This window comes from Anopheles coustani, chromosome 2 (assembly GCF_943734705.1).
Source record: "Anopheles coustani chromosome 2, idAnoCousDA_361_x.2, whole genome shotgun sequence".
Taxonomy (NCBI): domain Eukaryota; kingdom Metazoa; phylum Arthropoda; class Insecta; order Diptera; family Culicidae; genus Anopheles; species Anopheles coustani.
In genome coordinates, this window is record NC_071289.1 from 75,000,554 (window position 1) to 75,022,770 (window position 22,217).

General features: G+C 51.2%; 1 protein-coding gene across 1 annotated transcript; it reads left to right on the forward strand.

Annotated features, from left to right (window-relative positions):
* The first annotated feature begins 1,803 nt into the window (after window positions 1-1,803).
* On the forward strand, window positions 1,804-22,133 carry LOC131265015 (uncharacterized). The gene is made up of 14 exons (XM_058267277.1): window positions 1,804-1,835; window positions 2,076-4,896; window positions 6,505-6,847; window positions 6,932-7,636; window positions 9,441-9,528; window positions 9,631-14,600; window positions 15,737-16,236; window positions 16,744-16,881; window positions 17,183-17,491; window positions 17,564-17,803; window positions 17,875-19,473; window positions 19,569-19,856; window positions 19,928-20,039; window positions 21,943-22,133. The coding sequence occupies exons 1-14, from the start codon at window positions 1,804-1,806 to the stop codon at window positions 22,131-22,133; spliced, it is 12,336 nt and encodes a 4,111-aa protein (XP_058123260.1).
* The last annotated feature ends 84 nt before the right edge of the window (window positions 22,134-22,217 follow it).

Below are 22,217 nucleotides of genomic sequence, written 5' to 3' on the forward strand. Positions count from 1 at the left end.
AAGAAACTTTCGACAGGAAGTACTCCAGCCAGGGAGGCCACTTCCTGTGCTGTGGCGAACAGTTTTCCGGATTGCGTTCCCGATTCCGGGATGGAAACTGGGTTGGTGGAAAGTGCGATAGAGCGCCGTCTGGGTGGATAATTTCAGTTCACACTCGCCGCCCATTACACCGAACTCCCGCGGGTTGTCCGGAAAAGTGTTGAGAGTGCTGAAAACCCGGACTGCCGTTTGGCGACGGTGATTGTTTCGATTGTTTGGCGTTTGGCTGTCGTTAGGCATGGTTAATCTGTCAAAATTGCAAGAAAACCGTGGACCGCGGGACGGAAAACATCATAAATCAGTATATTTGTTTCCCCCCTGTCCCGCTCCCGTGTCGGTGCTTTTCCCCATCCACTGCACCTTCCCTTTTCAGAGGAAGGTTTTCCTTTTGCGTCGCCGCGCGCGCTCGTGTTGTTTATCGTAATTTTCTCACACCGTATAGTAAAACTTCATTCATCGTGGAAATGGGGGAAAGAGGAGGACCAAAAAGAGCGAGCCAATTGGCGTGGAAAAGAGAGAGAAACCAGATGGCGATGGACACATAACCGTGGACGGTGCTGGTGCGCGTTTGACCATTTCCCGTTTGTCCGGGAGCGACAGTGACGGGGGCTCGCGATTTTCCGAGGGAAATCTCGGTAATTAGTATCGATTACGGTGCAGTGAAAGTACTTTTCGGGGTTCGGGTTTCATTTTTCGGGCGATCCGATTCAAACGCTACCCAGTTCCATTCCCTTGGATTTGTGGTTTCCTCTCCTCTTTCCCCGGAACGGTTGTATTAGGAATGAAATGAAAGTGTACGCGTTGTGCAGAGTACGGAAAAAGTTTGATTGACAAATTATCCCTTCAGCATTAGACTCGACCGCGCGGTAGAATTCGGGAATCGAACAGCAAAGGAATTTCTTTAAGTTCCAAGTACACATATCCCCACATACACACACGCACATGCACGCACACGTCGTCGCATTCGGGTCACGTTTTCGTGTAAAACACGCGTCGACCGTGTCCGGGTTTTAAGGGGCTGCCCAAAGGAACAACCGCCCAATCCGGGCGGAGAGCAAGCTGCCCGGGGGAGGGAGAGGTTGGAGGTTGGTGCTGGCGGGAAAAAGCTGGCAAAAAAGTGGGTCATGAAATTAGTCGCCGCTCGGTCGGTCGCTTTTCCGTCGCCAAGTGGTTGTAGTAGGCCCAGCATCATCAGCATCAGCATCAGCATGCATCATGCGGGGTGCTACGATTTAGCATAACTTTACCGATTATCGCGCTTTTATGCTGCAGTGTGTTTTGTGGAGTGGGCCAATGCAGCAGGGTGTGAAGGAATGCTGTCCAGCAGCAACAGCAGCAGCAGTAGCAGTCAGTACCGTGTGCGTGCATGTGACTCTCGCAAAATGACACGCTTTTCCCTTTACGAGGAACACATTTTTCTTTCGGTTACAACTTTGACGAGGAGTGAGTGGATGCTGATTCGGAAACTTTTTGGTGGACTTCTGGATGGTATACTCTCTAGTATACCGGGGGGTGTGTTTTTGGGCGTGTGTGTGTGTAGAAAACTGTTCCAAACGTGAAAAGGACAATTTCGCAGGGAATTTCTTACGCAGCCGGTGCTGGAGATTAAGGTGATTTTTGTTTATTCCTTCCCGACCCAAGGCGTGCAGCATTCCCTTTTCCCGAGTGTGTGATGTGCGTGTGAAGTATTAGTCTTCTGCCGTGCAACTAGCAAGATGGCCGTAGAAGTTTAGCTCCAAACAAGAAAAGCATCTCGAAAGAATCATGTTTAGCTGCCTGTGGCAATTGTGGGACTGGTAAGCTTGCCTAGCACCGCTTCATAACTCTGTGTGTTTGTGTTTGTTTGTGGTGTGTGTTGCACGGCGTGTGTGTAATGTGATGCGAAAATGATTGTTTTCATGTTGTTGCAAAGAGTTTTTGTGATGTTACTTTTTTTTCGTTCGTATTTTCGTGTTGTTTTGTCGAAGTAAAATCCACCAGCATGTTCTATGCCATCAACACTAACTGATTTCTCATCCACTTCCCCCACACGTCAGGATTGATCCACCCACCTTCACGACGATGGAGAGCAAAAAGCTGCAGCAACTGCAGCAGGCCAACTCCCATTTGGCTCCGATGCCACAGATGAAGGGCCCATCGCAGCAGGGCCAACACCATCATCAACATTTTCAGCAACAACCCCACGGAGGAGGAGGAGGAGGGTACGACTACGGGACGACAGGCCGGTCGCCGATGTTCGTCGGGAGTGGCGGTCCCTCGCAGTACCAGAGCTTTGCGACGACGGCGACCAACTTCGCCCAGCTGAACCACCCGTCGGCGGCCCTCCGCTCGCCGTACTCCACCGGAAGCCCCAAGTCGTCGCTCAGCACGAACAGTGGCGGGGTGGCGCTCTACGGTGCGACGGCGGACACGGGGGACCTATCGTCAGCGAGCGGTGCAACCCCGCACCATCATCATCTGCACCAACCGGGGGTTCAGCAGCAGCAGCAGCAGTACCGTGGCAACAACTATGCCTTCGAGCAGCAACTGTACCGGGTTAGCTCACCGTCGAGCGGAGGCAGCGGTGGTGGTGGTGAGCGGGAGCGACTGTACCAACGACCGCCGGGCGCTGCCGCCGTTGGCACGCCACATTCGATGGCAAGCAGCAGCGCCACCATCTCCGGTGGCGCCCCGATGTCGAAGCTTGAGCTGCAGTTTCAGCAGCTGCAGCGCGAAAAAATCCAGCAGCAGATAAAAACGGCCACCGAGGCGATCGCGCACCAGCAGCAAACGTTCGCGCTCCGGCAGCAGCTGAACCCGCCCGTGCCGAACTACCACCTGAAGCAAAACTTGCTACAGAATCTGTCCCAGCATCACCAGCAGCAGATTCAGCAACAGCAACAGCAGCAGCAGCAGCAGCAACAGCAGCAGCAACAACAAGCTCAACAGCAGCAGCAACAGCTGCAGAAGCAGCAAATGCATTATTCTCAGCAGCAACAGCAGCAGCAAAAGCAACAAGCTCAACAACAGCAGCAGCAGCAGCAGCTACAGAAACAGCAACAGCAAATGCAACAATCGATGAAGCAACAGCAAATGCAGCAACACCAGCAACGGTACACGACGGCGGGCGGCTCGCACCAGAGCCGGAACGTGCCACCGTCGAGTCTGAACCTGATGAACCACTGCCAACCGGCGGCCACCGAGACGGACAAAATGCTGCCACGGACGCACGCACCATCCGCCTCCTACCAGGGAACGCTGGATCACGCGCACCAGCAGCAGTCGCTCTACAGCGAGGAGGAGTCGCTCTACCAGAAGGGAACCGGTGGCTTCTCGACCGTCGGGCCGTCTCCGATGGGTGGTGGCACCGGTGGCCCGAACGAGATCATCATCCAGCAGAACATTCCCGGCCAGGTGGTGAACCAGGCCTGCCAGACGCAGATCAGCTCGATGATTGCAGCCGCGGGCGGGATGAAGTCGTCCCCCTCGGATACGCTGTCGAGCCCGTCGCACGATTCGATCGAGCGGAAGAAAAGCAGTGGAGGCAGCGGTGGAGGCAGCAGCAGTAGCGGTGGCCAGCAGCATACGCTCAAGTCGCCGGTTACGAAGCGGCCAGCAAACGCACCCGTCGCACTGTCCGGGTGGCTGTACAAGCAGGGCTCGGATGGGTTGAAGGTGTGGCGCCGCCGCTGGTTCGTCCTGTCCGAGTACGTGCTGTACTACTACAAGGGGCAGGAGGAGGAGAAGCTGCTCGGCACGGTGCTGCTGCCGTCGTACAAGGTGTCCGCCTGCTTCCCGGAGGACAAGATCTATCGGAAGTTTGCGTTCAAGTGCGAGCACGCCAACATGCGCACGTTCGTGTTCGCGGCAGAGAACGGGGAAGCAATGAGCCAGTGGGTGCGCGCCCTCACGCTGGCCACGATGATGATCCAGCAGGGCGGACCGGGTGACGCGGAGGTTTCGATGGCACTCGCGCAACATCAGCAGCATCAGCAACCGTACCAGCCGCAGCAACACCACGGCGGGTTGACAAAGGGACAGGGGGAGCTGCTTTCCAGCGACTCGAGTGGAACCGTCGGTGGTCCGCAAGGCTCGCAAGGCTCGAACGACACGATCAAACTCATACAGCAAGCGAGCAGCGGAAGCAGCGGAAGTGGTGGCCTGGGAGCGTCCCATCAGGCGAACGAAAGCATGCCCTTACCGCAACCGCTCTACGCCAATGCGCCTCCGAAACCGCGACGCGTGAACGATGCCGGCTACTCCTCTCCCAGCCCCGAGCACACGATCCTCCACGATCGCTACGAGCAGATGATGCACCAGCACCAGCAACACCAGATGGCCACACCCGGTCAGTTCGCGGCGGCAGCGTCAGGCAGCACCGGGCTGCTGGTAAACCGGGCGGGAGGACAAACCATGCTGACGGCGAACGCCATCTACGGCGACCCGAAGCGCATCGAGCGAGACCTGTACATACAAAAGCTGATCGAGCAGCAGCAACAGCAGCAGCAGCTCAACGCCACCAAGCAGCAACAGCAGCAACAGGGAATGCAAGCGTCTCCAATGCATGGACAAATGGCGCGCGGTGCCGGTACCAACCCATTTCTCTATCCCAGCAACGATCGGCGCACGCCGGACACGTACGGTCCGCCGGGAAACGCGGGCATCGACCCGAAGCACATGTCCGACTACGAGGACATCTACAACCTGACGATGCTGTCCAAGTCGCTACCCTCGAACGCGGGCTCGTCCGGGCCAGGTGAGGGGGATGGCGCCACCGGCTACAAGCGACCAACGAGTCCCCAGCACTACGGAAGCAATGGAGCTTTCCCTCCTTTCAAGGCAAACACTACAACCATGTACTCTGCCAACCCGTTCGAGGTAAGTGTGTGTGTGTGTGCTCTAGAGGAGGGGTGAAAATTAGTTTCCTATAATGCCCTCCCTTAACCGATCTTCCTCTGTTGTTCAAGTGAGCAAGTGCTTATCCAGTTATACTACTTGTGCACCACGGAAGTGTTCCGTGTTATGCGAGACACGACTTTTCCCACTTCAAGACGGATCGTTGCTGAGACTAGTAAAATGATCGTTCCATCCGCCGCGGAAGAGAAATTGATAGTTAACCGTAAAGCGCGATTCACAACAAATCGAATCAGGTGCAAAAAGATCTGTTTGCTCAATGAATCGTCAGAAGTATGATTGGTTCGTATGGGTATACGGGTCTTTTCCTATGACAATAACCGTACTGTATGAGTTTATTTGCAAGTGTAAGCTCAATTGAAAGTGTATAGGGGCGAGCGGGGCATAACGGGCCTGTTAAGAAAAAGTGGTCACTTCTTCAACTGCTGATAATTATAGTTTAAATGCGTTCGGATTGCACCAAATGTATGTAAAGTAATCAAAGGCTATGTAGTGTAAGAAATAATCTCAGTTAAAATATTTCCATAAAACCATGATCATGGAAATTATGAGTTTGGTTTGATACGATCTTACATTTTTTCCAAATTTCTTTTCCTACAAGATCAGGTTCGTATTACAGGTCAATTGCATTTTTACCTCACTGAGGGAAGGAACTCATTTTAAGTATGATTAAACGTTTAGAAAATGTATCCGTCTTTACGATTTACGTAAAATGGTTACTTTCCGGCGACGAAAATCGTAATGTGTCTTTAAATGTTCATAGAAACCTTCATTGTGTGCTTCACTTCGTTCGATGGGACTTAAAACGTTGTTGGTTTCACAATGGTCCGAAGTGGGGTTAATATACCACAGACCCCGGCGAGACACAATGTATGCCTTTGGTTGCATTTTTTCAACCATTGAGAAAAGGTTTAATTTCAACTAAGTATGGGAACGAAATGCTTTGCCCGGGCGAATAGAAACGTGGAACGAATTCATTTATTTACGCCCGATTTCACTCTATGTGCGCAAGTAATGGACGCATTTACCATGCGTGAGGTGATAGTTTGATTTCTAGTCGCCACGGTTTGCGCCACGGTGATTTCAGAAAAATTCCCAGCCGATCTCTGGAAGCGACATGACGACATGTTCATTAGGCAGAGGTGAACGTACGTTTAATTTGAAGAAATCGCGCTTTGTAGCAGCCAAACTACGTGCAAGAAAGCCAACATAATTGACATTACGATTTTTGTTGATTTGTATACGTGTAAAAAAGTTTGGAAATGATTTATTCGAATATGCAAAAAGTTTTAAAATGTGTGTGCAATAATGGCGGTTTGAATTTTAGGAAAAACCTTTGTGTTTTTAATGCTATTTTAATTTTTTCAACTAAAAGTAAACGTATGTTAGGGAATCTACATTTATCCTACATAATGATTCGAATCCGTACTGTTCATCAATGCCAAATTCATGAGCTTAATGACATTAAAGTGCTAAATGGAGTTTATCTAGAGTATTTATTTCTTTTTCCTTGGTACAACCTTTCGATTATTATATTTTTAAACTTTTGTTTAACATACTTCCCCTTTTTAGAACGCTCCAGTGACACCGATGCAACAGCACGTCCAGATGCGTGCCCGGCCCATTCCACCAAACATTCCCCGGCCACATTCGGCCGACTTCCTCGACTACGAGACGCGCCATCCGATGAACCCGGCGGCCAGCAGCACCAACGATGAACCGAGCCCGGCCCTCCGAACCCCACGACCAAAGTCGAGCCTCGACATCAACCGCACGCCAGACCATTACTACTACTCCGAGGCAAGCTACGCCGAAAAGATGCGCCTCCAGAGTGCATCGTACCTGCAGCGGGCGAACAATGCCGCCGCGTCGTCGACCGGCGTTTCGCGAAAGCAACGATCCGATGACGTTCAAGGTAGGAATGGTGAAGGAAATGAGTTTATGATTAAAACATAGGGTTATTTAAATATTTTCCAAATCACAACCTGTTTCTTTGTAGGATTGTTCACTGGCGGAACGATGCCCCGGGATGGATTGTACCGTAGTGGAAGCGGTAAACTGCTCCCAACGCAACAGCAGCACCAGCAGCATCAACAGCATGCGGAAGCCGATTACCACCACCCGGAGGGTACGCAAAGTATGCCCCGACCGTCGACCACCGAGCGGCCGACCGGTGGAGGTCGTCCGTCGGTGAGCAGTCTCAAGAAGCAAGGCTTCTCCCATCAGCAGCAGCAGGAACAGTTTGCCCGCTCGGCCAGCGCCCGGTTGCCGCGCAAGGAGGAGGACGCTTCGCTGCGGGACGGCGAGCGCAAGCGGGAGGAATCGATGAAGCGACTGCTGGAGTGGAAGCAACGGATGCTCCAGTCGCCGCTGACGAAGAAAATCACTAGCCAGCATTCGGCATCGATGGCTTCGGCCGAATCGCTAGATCCGGGCTCGCACGCCAGCCTCATTGCTGCCGAGCGACGCCATGAGGAAATCTACGGGCTGAAGTCGAGCGATTCCGCACTGCTTCGGGGGGATTACTACGCGACAAACTACGAACGTCAGTCTACCGGTGACTTGACGGGGGTTGGGACTGTCCGGGGTGGTGGAGGAACGGAGCGACACGGTGGAAGCACGCTTAACATCGCGCAACAGGCGGCCTACGGCAGCGAGATGAAGCTGAACGGCGACTACAACAGCTACTCTTCGGATGATGAAGGTAGGTGGCAATCTCTCAGGAGGAGCGTCAAACGCTTGATAACGATGCCGATTCAAGATAACTGCCACAGTGGCCTAACAATTAGTTCAGCTTGCTGAAGCGTACTATCCTATCCTTCTTCATGTCTCCTATAGCTGTGTGTTTTGTGATTTTACTATTGCTTTTGTAGCGCATCCTACCAACTGTGTGTGTGTGTATGTTTGTGTACTTCCTAGCAAAAAATTTTTTTATTTAGTTAACTGTACCTCCAAACACTCCCTGTTCGGGTTTTGAATGTTTGTGCATGCCTTCCTCATAGTGCTATCCTTCATCTTGTGAGATTTCTCTTAGTACACAGGAATGATCTTGTGGGACAACTGACGGTAACGATCATTATTTCTCTTCTCTATGTCGAAATTGAAAAACAAAATGAAAATCTTTCGAAATCGAAATCGAAATCATATTAGTTGGTTAGTTGAAGTATCTTTGCAGTCGTAATCGTAATGCTTCCGGGTTCTATTCGTCTACATTTCATCTTCGTTTCCCTCCTTTCGTTTCGTAATGTTTGCATTTCGTATCTCTCTATATGTTAAAACTATTCTAGCTTCAATTTCAGTTTTCCTACCTTCCTACCACTTCCCTGTTTTTCATCCAAATACTATGCCTTTTTTCCTTTAGAACATTCTGGATTTGCTTAGAAAGCTGTACGCTATTGAGTAATCATATACATATGTCGTTCACAATAAAGGCGCATCTACTTGTGTGGGTATTTTGTCATTCGCGAACAATTTTTAAACGGAACGCGGTTGTTCTTGTCTTCCAATGTCTCCCACGTGGAGTCTATTGCATTTTGTTAGAGCAGAAGCGGCGGTTGTATGTTGTATTGCGTTTGTGTTGTGCGTGATGCGCGTGATGGTGGTTCGTTTAGTTTGTTTTGTTTTGTTTCACTTTCTATTCCCATGATTCTTGATTTCCATGTGTCGTCTGTGGGTACCGTACAACGATTGCGAGACCTTCCTGCCAACAGCGTAGAAGCAAAACGATTGTCACGATTGAGAAAAGAGTGACAGAGGTATGAGAATGATGTGAAAATTTTGAAATAAAAAGTGTTGTCTTTGTATATTTTTTAAAATTTTTGTTAAAACCAACCAAAGCCCCTCCGTACCGGACCTCCCCCATCGATTGGATAGGGAAGTTAGTGTATACAGTCTGGTAAAAGCAAATCCTGAATCCTGAGGAACGGTGTATCCGAGAATATATCTGTGACCGTGTCTATTAGGTGTACCTTAGTACTAATACTACCCTTTCTCTTTCCATTAAACACATTACTATCTTATTACTACTAGTTTCCTCCGCTACCATCTGCAATCCAGTGTTTGAAGGTAACGCAAAAGAGAGTATTGATAACCTAGTAAAGGGAGGATGCTATTCCTAAAGTGGGAAAATCTGCCCCCCTTCATGACTGGAAAGGAAAAAAGGTTGCTTACTGAATTGAGATTAACTCTCCCACTCCTCCGTTTCCCTCCGTCCCTATAGTACATCCGTTCTTTTTCCAAACAAACTGTCTGTTAGCTTAACCAAGGTTTCGGGTAAAATCGGTCTTTCGAGGGGCTTGTCTTTGTCTTTCCTCTCCTGGAGCTGGAGATAGACTTTTTGCCGGGTTATTGGTGGATGTACCTACCTCACAGAGAGACCCCCTTAGTGTTTAGAGGCAGCGTAGTAGTGTGGGCAGGTGGAGAGAGGGACTGAGTGGGTCTGACAACAACCTATATCTCATACCATTCGTTTCGTTGCTGTTGTGTGTGTTTCTTATGTATCGTGTTAGATGGAAGAAATTTTACGCCGGCAGGAAGGTCGTCCCCAGTCGTTGTTAGTATCGCCACTTCCGGCAAAGTGGAAGCGGAAGCACCGTCGTCACCGAAACCACTACCACCACTACCAACACCACCAACACCATCACCACCACCACCACCACCACAATCATCGGCACATATCCTAACACAACGCAACCACAGTGTGACCACCGGGGGTACGAGCAGCACGGCCGAGGTTGGCGTTAGAGGAATGCACGCTGGTGGCGGGGAGGCAGATCCGCGGCTAAGCAGCAGGACAGGACACAGTAAGCAGGAGCACGAGAATGAGGATGAGGATGGGCGTGATGAGAAAGGGCAGGCAAAGGTAGCGATCCTCTTCCCGGCCATGCTCGGCGATCGGAGAAAGAAGGCGGCCGAGGCAGAGGATGAGCCGGAGGGAGTCGAGGACGAGGAGGAGGATGCCGTTTACGAGGATAGCTTAGTGAACCACGCCAGCGCGAGCGCAAGCCCGAACCTGAGCGTGGACGCGAATGTATATGAGAACAGTTTCATAAAGGCGGCACCAAAAGAAGATAGGAACGAGACGAAGGGGAACAGCTTTGGGAGGGAAAATGGAAAAGGGTTACCGACGGCGAGCGCCGAACGGCACGAGCGCGCGAAGGAGCTCTTCGAGCGCCATGTGAATAGCGGTGGCAAAAGTAGTAGTGGTAGAATTCCGGGACGGGTGAAAGATAACCACAGTAGTATTACATTCGATCGCGATAGCATTAACACCGGTGATGGTACGGGCAATGGTAAGTCCCCCCACCACCCATCGGTGGGAGGTCAATCTTTGGGTCAGCGAACGAAAATGGCCTCCCCCGGGCCGATCGCAGCGTACGTGCCGGTTTACAAGCAAACAACGCCCCTGAGCGTGGTGGGTTCTTTGCAAAGTAAATCGAACGATGTTGATGATGTCCCTGCGGAAGCAAACAGTAGCTTGGATGTGGTCGGGGCGATCGGGAGGGAAGTGCTGGGGGAAGAAAGTGCCGGCGAGGATGCCGACGACGATATATTCGAGTACACGGATGAAGATTTGGATGAGGCGTTGCAGCAGCAGCACGACGCCAGTGAGCAGCCTGCGTCGGAGGGCGTGAATCAGGAGCATCGAAGGACGGAACCCACGTCCGTCGGGGACCATCCGCCGTTCGTACGGGAGGAGATCGATGATGAGCTTTCGCTGCAGATCCTCGAAGGTCACTACATGCCGATGACGCCGCGGAAGAGCGTAATCAGCTCGGCGAACAGCCTCACAACGCTGGCGATGATGAACCGAGCGAACAGTATTAGCATTGGCAATCAGCCACCACCGGGGGGCGGCGGCCGGTTACGCCCATGCGAGAGCCTCACGGCCATGGACATCCTCGACTCAATACAGAAGAGCAGCAACGAGATGCAGATCTGCAGCAGCAATGCGTACGACGAGAGCACGTACATCGAGATGACCAAGGGCACGCTGGGGAAGAGTGTGTTTGCGGACGATCTGCGTGGGAATGGCGGCGGTGGTTGTGCGACGACCTACGAGATGATTATGGTTCCGCCACCCCTTCCGACAGGAGGTGCGAAGAAGGCGGACGGTGAGCTGTTCGGTCGCTCGACGGCGGAGGATCAGCGAACCAAGTTGATCGATTCGGAGCCGTTGTACATGGAGCTGTCACAGCTGCACAGCAGCATAACCACGCTCAAGCAGCACGACGGAAATGGCCGGGCTTACCTCGAGGCGGAGGAGAAGATGAAAACGCCGAACCATAACGTCGAGGGAAAGGAACAGCCGGAGAAATTCGGTACTATCGGTCGGAGAATGAAGAATGTGATGGGCGCGGGAGGCGGTGGGGGTGCATCGGGTGGAGCAACGGGACTGGGGAAGAAGAAGAAAAAGGATAAGAACAACTGGCCCGACATCCTGATGCAGTCGAGCGGCAGTAATAACAACAAGAGCGATGACAGCGATAGCGACTCCGACGTTATGGCGCTTTCTTCGAAACAGACGAACAACGATTCAGGCGAGGGCAAACTGCAGCGCGCGGGCAAGAAGAAAGGGGGCGGCGGGAAGGAGAAGAAAATGTCGACCGGAGGTGGATCGGTTGCGGCCACGGACCTGCTGTCGGCCAAAACGGCGTCGGCTCGGTCACGGTTTAGCCTTTCGGATACGTTCCGGCCAGCATCGTACTATTTGGGTGCGAGCGGGGGCAGCGGGGGAGGAAGTACATCGTATGGTGTCGCTGGCCACGGCACGACCGGTACTGGGAGTGACACGCTGCTCGACAGCTCCGACAGTGAGATCGTATCGCCACCACCGATTCCAATCTCTTCGCTTCCCCTGGACGAAGCGGATGGCGGTGCTCGGGGAGACGACCTGGCGGGAACGATGATGATGGCACGGTACGGTAGCCGGGAGCGGTTTCGGTCGAGCGATGCGATCGACCTGATCCGAAGCCACGCGCAGGAGAAACGCCAATCGGTGCAAAGCCTTCTCGCCGGGTTGGGCAACGGTGGAGGCGGTGACGGCGTCGCGATAAACTTCCAGGGATCGTACAACAGCAGAGCGGGGGCGGGTTTACGCCGGGAGAGTGGCAGCATATCGTCCAATCGGTCCAGCATTATCTTCGGCACACCGAACCACCAGCAACCGGCGCGCCACGACTCTCCGAGCTTTGTGCACGATCGCTGCTACGATGGCGTTTCGAACGCGTCCTCGGAGTACGAGATTCTGTTGCGCGGGGAAGGGCGCCCCAGTGGTGGCGGTGTGGCGACGGCGGGGACTTCTGCACGCGGGGACGATTCGTCGACGCGCAGCTCGATCACGCTCTCGGAGACGAGCGGATCCATCGAATGGCGCAGCCGGTCCTGCATGGACGTCTCGGTAAGAAACAAACGGAGGCCAATATCGGGCAGCTCGATGAACTGCTCGATCGAAATGGCACTCGTGGACGGCACGGGGGGTGGAGTCGACTTTGATGGTAGTGTGGCCAGCAGTCAGCCGTACGATCGCGCCGCGGAACTCGATGACGGTGCTTCCGGCGGCGCCAGTGTTCCCGGTGGTGAGTATTCGATGCACTTCCTTAGCACCGCCTCATCGAACCTGTCCCAGAATGGCCACGACAACAGTATCTACTACGAAAACGTAGAGATCGTGGGTGGTGTGGTGGTGGAGTCGTCTCCCTCCTCCCGGCCACCGTCGTCGGCCGGCGGAACCATCCTCAGCCCGCTGAGGGAGAAAAACCTATCCCTGCACGATGCCCGCTGCCAGTCGGAGTACCTCGGAACGGTTCCCGAGGGCCACAGTCTGGACGTGGACAGTGCGTCACTCTCGTCGGCGATGGATCTCGATCAGCGCAGTTCCTGCACGGTTCGGTTCGATTACGCACGCTCGACCATGTCCAACCGGACGATCACACCGACGGATGGTGGCGGAACGAGTCGCACGGTCGGTGGGGGAACGACGGCCACGCACAGTCGCAACAATAGCACCCTTTCGTCCGAGTGCGCACCGTATTATTACTCCGATCTGCAGGCACGCACCGGGGAGGAAGAACTGGAGGAGCGGTCGCAAATGGAAGACAGTCAACAACAGCGCCATCGGCGGACGACGAGCAACGATCGTAGCAACGGTGGTGGAAGTAGCAACGGAAGCTCTCGGGCAGCATCGGCAGCGGCCATGGTATCCACAACGCCGACGACAATGACCTCACTGCGAGCGGGTGGAGGTGACACGCTGAACAACCAGCGAGACCCGGGAGGCATACGACGCCAGGCGGCGGGCATCTTCCACATCCACAATCCGCTCACGAACACACTCAAGACGGCCAACCTGTTGGTGCACGCGTCCGCCACGGAGAAGCACGCCGACATCGATCGCAAGAACATCTACGAATCGGACCGAATCGGCCAGAAGGATGTAAACAAAACGATTGCCGCTTCGCTGGCCTCGTCGTCCGGTGTTGCCAGTGGGTCCTCCACGCTGACCCGTGCCACCTCGTCTTCGTCGTCGGCCGGAAAGGGTGTCGTAAACAGTCACCACCGACGATCGATGGGATCGATGATGCAAGTTGGTGATGATAGCGGTGACGATCGGGCACCGTCTGTGTCCGGATGCAGTAACAGTGGCAACAACAGCAGTATCGTCCAGCAGCTTCTCGTTTCCGCGGGCCATATTTCGTCCGGCGATCAGCTGTGGGAAGAGGACACCCTTTGGCGTGACAACCTTCGGCGCGTTTCACACATCCACGCCAAATCGATGGACAACCTCGATCATCTGGGAGTGGGTGGTGGCTCGGTACGTGCTACACCATCGGCCGTAGTACTGGCGAAAACGGTCAACTACCACCACCACCATCACCACCACCAACAACCGGAGCGTACGGGAGACGATGACAATGGCAGTGAAGTGAACGCGGAGGTTAAAAAACCGACTGTAAAGATCAACCGTAAAGATGTGACGTACGTCAATGAGAACCTCATCGCACTGAAGGCCGGTGTTTCGGGCGCTCAATCACCAATCGTCACAAAATCGATCCTACGTACGTCGACGCCAAGATCCGCACTGGCAGCGAATCGGGATGAGAGCCAGGGACCGGCTAACGCGGGGGACGACGATGATGTTTACGTTCAACTGGCCAGCAACGTAGCATCTGCTGACACGACCGCTCGTGACAGCCGCTGGTCCACGCATCCGCCACAGTCACAACCGTCGTCCGATGCTGTGTACGAGGTGCTACGCGACGAAATCAGCCGGTACGATATCAACCGCGAAACGATCCGTCAGTGGGATCTCATGTCCAGCGGGCTGGTGAACAATGGTTCCACCAACTATGGCAAGGGTACTATGGCACCGGGGCAGTCGTACGGGGTCGCCTCTTCTGCGTTCAGTAGCACCGGCGCCGTTGCCGGTGGACCTGGGATGAATGAACCTGGGAAGCAGATGGGCTTGCCTCCAGTTGGCACGAGTTTCTACAACCAACACCACCCGCAGTCGGGCCCATTCACTAACGCAGCAGACCTACTTACGGTTTCGGTTGATCCACAGAATGGCGCACGCTTCAACGCGTCACCCGTTGCCCTTCCGGAACTCTCCAGCAGTGAACCGTCGGAGAGACGCACCAAAGTGCCCAACAATTCCAAGTACCCAAGCAGTACAAGTGGAGCCGTAAACCACCACGATGAAGAAGTGATGGTGGTGGCGGCGGCGGCAGAGGGAAGAGTGGTGGGATCTGCTGCTGAGGGGCTTTTATTGTCCCGGTAGTTGGACTTTGTGAACCACAGATCAATCCGAGCCATGTAGATTGTTAATTAGTTTACCTTCAATCAGTGATAAACCGCACTTTTTTAGCCCTTTTTGGTGCGAATGCCGCGCTTGTGGTGAAGGGTTGTGTGTAAATTTAAATAATTTACATATGTTTTATTACTTTTGTCTTTCATTTTCACCTTTTAAAGCATTAACGTTAATTACAAAAGGAGGGAAAGTGTACCAGTGTACGCCATATTGAATCGAAAGGTTCAGATTATTTTTTATGGTTCTAGTAAAGCGCTCGTGGAGGGCAAATCTATCCAGGTTTGTCCTAATAATTTGATATATTTTTATGGTGGCCCACACTGGTACATTCGCCCTGTATATACCCTTTTTTCTTAGATTTGTTTTATTTTGCATTAGCTTTACTTTTCTCTTACTAACAATGTTCACGTGGCGATCGAAGAGGGATTAGTTTTAACAATCGTTTATCGGAACGACTTTTACTGTGACATCCGGTGTCGTTTTCTTTCTCACTTTTAAAAAACCCTCCCTGGGGCCCCATACTACCATGTACAGCGAAAGTGAGAAACTTTAAGACGAGTTGCAAGGGTGAACCCCACCGGGGGAAGAGAACAGTTAGGAACGCGAAAATTAGTGCCAAAATACGACAAAAGGTGGCTAGGAATGGCTAATTCGTTTGTAAGGGAAGGTGATTAACGGCGTTTCTAGCAGTAAGCAATGTAGAATACCATCACAAATCTGTAAATACATAAGAACGAACGATCAACCCCGTGCGTGCAGTTTGTATAAAGTGTGGAAGGAATGTGTGTTGTAAATTGGTTTTTATTTATCCTGCGTCCAAAGGCGTGGAAGGCATGTTGAATGTACAGTTTGTGTGTTTCGATCCGGACACCGGAGAGTGTCGTTTAGAGAACCGTTTCAGGATGCGTAGTGTTATTACACTTAATAATTATCTGTTTTCCCCATCTGTTTCCTTTCTGCGCGTTGCTTCGCGTCCCATGCGTTCCCTTCTGTCAGCCTCCATATCCGTGCGGAACGTGTTCAACATTCCCAAGGTGCCGCTGACCGTCAAACCGGACCCATCGGATCCATCCTACCTTGCAGCGGTGGTGGGCAAGCAACACCACCAGGGTGGTGGCTACTATGACGGTAGCGGTGGTGGAACCATGATGCTCGACTATCCGGGCGGTGAGAAGTACATCCGGCCGGACATCAGCTTCGAGTCGACGCACGATTTGTACACGCAGGCGCAGCTTCAGCGCGCTCAAGAGCTGAACCTGCAGCAGCACTATCAGCTGCAGAACATTGACCGCAGCCTGGCGACGATGCAGGACCAGCAGCACCCGGACGCGTCACCCCAGTCGCCGATGGTGGTGGGACCGGGGACCGGTGCTCCTTTGACGACGCATGGCATGGATGAAAAGTGGAGCAACAACGGATCGGCGGTGGCCGCTCTCGGTGTGCAAGGTGGTGGTCTGTACGATCGTCACAAGCACGGTTCTTCCAGCGAGATGCAGGTGAGACATTTGCATGCCACTTTTTTCTACCTACCAATACTCCGAGCTTCGAGGATAATTGGATACCCTACCATGAAAATGTGTTTCACAGCATGACTCAATAAGACTCGTATTATTTCCTTCTACTGTTCGTTCTTATGTTTTTAGGTAATTGGATGTATTTATATTGTTTATTTTTTGCTTTAAATTATTTCTGATTATTGGTTTCTTATTTTTTGTTCCTCAACCAATATTATATGTCGAGGTTTAAGTGTACAAGAATTTTGAATGGACGTCGCTACAGGATGTAGTTAAACAAAATCTAAACTTTACGTCTACAAATTTCAACTCAAGAGTTTGACAAGCTGAAGTCCATAAACCATTCAGAAGAGTTCAAATTGTTTATTGTCCAACGAAGTTAAAATACATATCATACATCGTTAAAGGTATTCAGTCCTCATTAGAATAATGTCTCATGTGGATAACAAATGGCTATGTGCCCCCTCCTCCTTTTACGATATCCCACAGCCGCTGGATGTGTCCGCCGGTGATTTGTTGAATCGCACGCATGAAGAATTGATCCTTTTGCTGATTCAACTGCGACGACAAAACAGTCAGACTGCCCGCTCGATCGAGCAATGCTGCACGAACATGCACGCGTTACAGGTTATTTTAATTTTGATTTATTCTTTTCTCCTTCCTCTACCTATGGCTTTTGGTGGGTTAAGGTACCCAAGTGCTCTTCTAACCATTTTAACCAGCCCAAAGAAGAAATGTAACTTGTTTGGTTATGATCTAATTTTAAATTGATTTTAATTTTTATGGTATTCATTAACAACTAACCCAACAGAACTAGTATGTGAACGTTTATGGCATAACGGGTTTAAAATGGTGTGGATGTTTTTTCTTCGTGGAAAATGTTTTTCCAAATATACAAAATAACTAATTATCCGCTCTCCCTGGGTAGAACCTCATCCGTACCGCCGAAGGCGAGCGTAAGGCGGACAGCTTGGCGAGGCTGGACGCCCTCAAGCAGCAGCTGACGGAGCTGGAAAAGCAGTACGAGAAGGAGAAACCGTTGATCAATCTGGTGGACAACATGGTCAAGCTTGGCAGTCTGTACCGTGGCCCGGTTGGCGGCAAGAAGCAGCTGCAATCCCCGGAATCGGCCACGCTGGATCGGTTGGAGTTTAACCAGCGCATACAGGAGCGCCGACTGCTGCAAGAGGAGCAGCGCCAGTGGGACCGCACCAGCCCGAACCACGTCGAGCTGCAGGTAACTGTTTGGTTTGTACGGATGACGAAGGATGTAAATTAATTCTCTATCGATTCGATCATGGTCCCACAGTCCAAAGTGCAACAGCTGTACCAGATCGATAAGCTAATGCAGGAAGAATCCGGTACGCTGCAGGCACTGCAGCGGGACAAGGAAAATCTCGAAAAGGCCCTGGCAATGCTGAAAACGCGCGTGCTAAATCGCGAGGGCGGAAGTAGTATCCCGATGCCGATGGATAACGCCCGGCAGCAGCAGCACAACCTGGAACGGGAACTTTCTCGCGTGCATCAATTGTTAGCGGCTAACTCAAAGGTAACCCAGAAAATGTTTGAGAATCATTTGATCTTCATTTAACACTTCTTTTATTTATTTTTCGTTTGCAGAAATTAGAGAAAACTGTTTCCACCAACGCCCGCTTGGAGCAGGAATTACTGGTTCTCCGTCAGAAGCTGCAGGCAACGCGTGAGCACCGTTCCATGCACTCTGTCTACGATACGGCCTCGCCGATGGATGGTCAGTACGTGACCGGCTCGGTGACGGCCGTGCTGGAGTCTGAGCTGAAGCGGGCTAAGCTGCTCGTTGGCGATATGCAGCGGCAACGGCAAGAACTTGGCCAAGCCGTGCGTCAGCTTACCTCCTACGGCAATGCGGACGTCGGTGGAGGTTCCATGCAAATGGATCCACGGCATTCGGAACACGGCAACCCATCGGAGCAACAGCAGCAGCAGCATAAACGAGAGCAATCGCTAAAGTCGAAACATAAGCGCAGCTACTCATCGTCGTGGGTGGAAACAGATTTGGATTCAACGGCAGGAAAGGATGGTTCGGCGTCGTCGGTCGGGTCGACCGCAGGCCATCACCGCACGATGTCCTCTTCCTCGTCCAGCGTGCTGACGATCGACGATGAGATGCAGAATCTGTTTCTTCCGAGCGGTGGTCGTGCGCACGAACCATCGCTCGATGGTGCGGAATCGATGGACGAACTGTACGCGATCGGTGGTGGCGGTGGAGCCTATGGGTACGGCAATGGTGCGGCAATGATGGCGATCGACAAGCAGCAGGAAATCAAAACCGTGCGCATAGTGAAGCGTGAATCGGAACGGCGCACCCGCGACAAGGAGAAGAACGATCGCAATCTGGCGCTCAGCCTCGATCAGGTGCTCGAAGAGGAGGCGCAGCTGATGGAGGACTATCAGCGGGCCAAGTCGCTGCCACGCGGCTACGAAACGCACGAGCTGTTCGTGCAAGGTCCGGAGACGGATGGACGCATGGGAGGATCGATGGGCGCGATCGACAGTGGCCGCCTGATGATGAACGACTACTACAGCAGCGTGGTGGCGTCCGCAAATGGCAACAGTTATCCCGTGTCGTTGATCGACCGACAGGCGGACCTGTACACCGGTCATTTCGAGCCGGGTCTGCTGCAGTCGAAGTACATCACGAACGGTGCTTCCTCGGGTCGAACGACGACGATGACGACCTCCTATCAGGAAGGCATTAACTATCCCACCGGGACTACCGGTAGTACGGGGCTGAAGCGAAAGACGGAATCCATTCAAAGTCTGAACGCGGCTGGCCCGGAGTTCGATCCAGTGTTTCAGAGTGAGGCGGCAAAGCAGATTATAAACGAAATGGCCACCGGGGCGGGTGGAAATGGCAGTAGTGGTGGAAGCAGCAGTAGCACCGGTGTTGGTGGTGGTATGCTTATGGCCACTGGCGAAACAAGTGGCGATTCTTCCGGTTCGGGTAGCTCCCGGGATGCGAAGCTAGATGGCACGGCGTCGGCCGGATCATCAGCGGCCGGCACTTCCTTGACGGAACAGCAGCAGCAACAACTACTTTTGCAACAGCAGCGCCAGGCTCAGCAGAATCGCCAACGGCGCGCGGTACCGAAGGATAAACGGCGCCACCATACGGCACCCCACCATGTGAATGCGAAATCGATCGAGCTGATGCATAGTGAAAACGACATGAATAAAAATGTAACTAACCTCCTACGAAACACACCTATCTCTTCTCCATCCCCCTTGCACGGTAACGATAACTGTGTCTCTTTTCCGTTTTCTCCCTTTTGCAGAACGTTAACTGGCGGGCGCGCGATGATGTCGATCTGGAGGTCACGATAAGACCCCGATCGAACGCACCGGATGTGGTACGGTCGGCGCTAGGACCGCGCGAGAAGATATCCGAGCACACCATCGACAAGCTGCTGGCGGCTCCGAGCAAAATCCTCATCCCGGAGCGCTACGTGCCGGAGCAAACGCCGGAGCTATCGCCGGAAGAGAAACGGCGCCGCCAGGAGAAGGTGGAAGCCATCAAAAAGATGCTCTCCGACACACCGATCGGTAGCGGTGCAGCTGGCAATGTAAGTAGCAAACAACACTGCGCTTTATGTCCTCTTCTGTGCATATACATCATGCATTAATCCATTTGTAGGAGACCGGTCCGAACCCGGTACCGAACGTGGAGAAGAAACAGCGTGAACATTTGATTCAGCTTAACCAAATCCTGGCCCAACAGGTGATGCAGATGAGCAAGATTGTTGCAGGTAAGTGCATAGCCGGGGAAAGAATATTACGATCACTCGAAACAGATTGATTCTGGTTTTTACTTGTTACCGAATGTCCGGTACCGTTTCCAATTGCACACGTTATTTTAGTGGCCGTTGTTTTTGGATCTGTTTTTGTGGTAGCAATGTGTTCAAAGCAATTCTGTATTGTAGTGTAGCTGTAACTTCATTCTCATAGGAGACTTTCATTTTTTAAAACGCCTAGAAAAAATTATTCTAATTTGCAAGTTTGTCAGTGTGCTCAAGCTCGGTGTGTTCCTAATGTTAATTGTTTGACACTGTAGCTTTTATCATCTATATACGCAAACTATTGCCTCATTTTATCAACCATCATACTCAATGCACACTATCAGCAATAATGTTTCTCATAAGTTTACTTTGCTAAGATCATTGTGTAGAACAAGCGTATATTCTAAATATTATTTATTGTAGCAAGAATTTTTATGTGACTTTAGTAATAGAAAAAAGAAGTACAGTTCAGTAGTATAAAAGTGAACGATGGAAGGTTTAAGTTGCTGCTACAGCTCTTCTTTTCGCCATAAGTCAAAAGTTCAAAAACTGTTTTTTGGTTCATTAAATTAAGGTTTAATAATTCAGTAAATCAAGTTGTGAGTTCACCTTTTTTTTATAAAACTGATTAGTTTAATCATAAAATAAGGCATCGAGTCTTGTTAAGAGACTCCCTGTAGTATTAAGTATCTATCATGATCATAAAAAATTATTTATTTGTTTTTGAATGTTTTTGCTTGCATACGTTTATGTTTTATGTTGGTATGTTTTTTTTTCTTTTTTGTTTTTCTTTTCTTCTCATACCAGGCAACCCCAGTCATCATTCAGCTACTAATGCACACAAGTAGTAGGCTAGCTTGCATCCGAGTTTTAATCACGACAATAGTGTTGGGGGGGCGTTGCTATGCAATGGAGAATTGGATAAAAAAAAGAATGATTATGGAGCTGCACAGCCGGCAAAAACTTTAACGCCTCGCCGCAAATATTACCTGTTGCTGTTACATTCTGTTGTTGTTGCTGTTATTTCGCTGTGTTGATGTTGTGAAGCGCAATTGCACCCATCACCCATCACATCTCATGACACACTGCGATGCACTGGCATTGTATCCCTTTTCGTTTGTTTTGAATCAATCAACCAACATTTCACTCAATAACTCAATTCGATCCACTGAACGGACACTTTTAATCCATTTCCTGCCCACAAAACGTTTGCGTTCTTCAATTACTCTAACACCACCACCACCACCACGATCACCATACACTCACGCAGAGGATAAGCCGCCGACGCTGGCCAAGTATGGCACGAACGACGTGAGAAAAGGTTTGTATGGGGTGACGCTCCGTGCGCGAACTATCAGGGCATTAAACGTCCTATGTAAATATAGGCAACGTTTGATAACAAAAAAAAAAGAAAGATTTAACTATCGAACTGTTTAAAATTAATCTGTTGCAAAGAGCTGTAGTTATCACACAACAGCTAGAAAAAAAAAATGAATTGAACGCTAATGAACGGCTGTACGAAATATACAACATCAATTACAACTGCATCATCCATTGATCATACAGAAACACACGATCATCTCATACGGAAAGCATCATCTGCTAAAGTATGGTAAATCTGTGTACTGCAACAACAAAAAACTATCTATTTAATCTGATTATGAAAAACAATTGCATGTCGTTTGTTGCGGTTGCTATTTCGAAACTATTTGGCCAAACGGTTGTTCGTTCTATACGTGCATGCAGGCGCATTGTAAGCTATCGTGAAGTCGCGTATCCGACTTTCTAAAGTGTAGAAAATGCTAATCTGTACTCTTTATGTGTTTGTTCATAAAACTTCTCCCCTCTCCCGGATCCCGTTCGCATCGAGCAGAAAATTCGTCGGCCGTGCTTCCGTCGAAAATCAAGCGGCGAAGTGGTGGCGCGTTCGGTGCGGCAGGTGCTTCCGGTAGCAAACCTGTGGACGAGAAGGACAACTACGAGTCAGACCTGGAGGACTACGATACGGATTCACCGGCGGAGCCATTACCACTGTACCAGCAGCGGGAAAACTACTTCACATAAACGACATCAACCAGGATAGTGACCAAAGGAGGTAGCACATGCAGCAGCAGCAGTACTGTAAACCTGCATGTAACCTGATCCGAT

Coding starts and splice junctions, on each gene's coding strand:
- LOC131265015 (XM_058267277.1), top strand. CDS start 1,804: ATGTTTAGCTGCCTGTGGCAATTGTGGGACTG. Junction 1,836..2,075: donor CTGTGGCAATTGTGGGACTG/GTAAGCTTGCCT, acceptor CCCACACGTCAG/GATTGATCCACCCACCTTCA. Junction 9,529..9,630: donor GTGGAAGCGGAAGCACCGTC/GTCACCGAAACC, acceptor ACGCAACCACAG/TGTGACCACCGGGGGTACGA.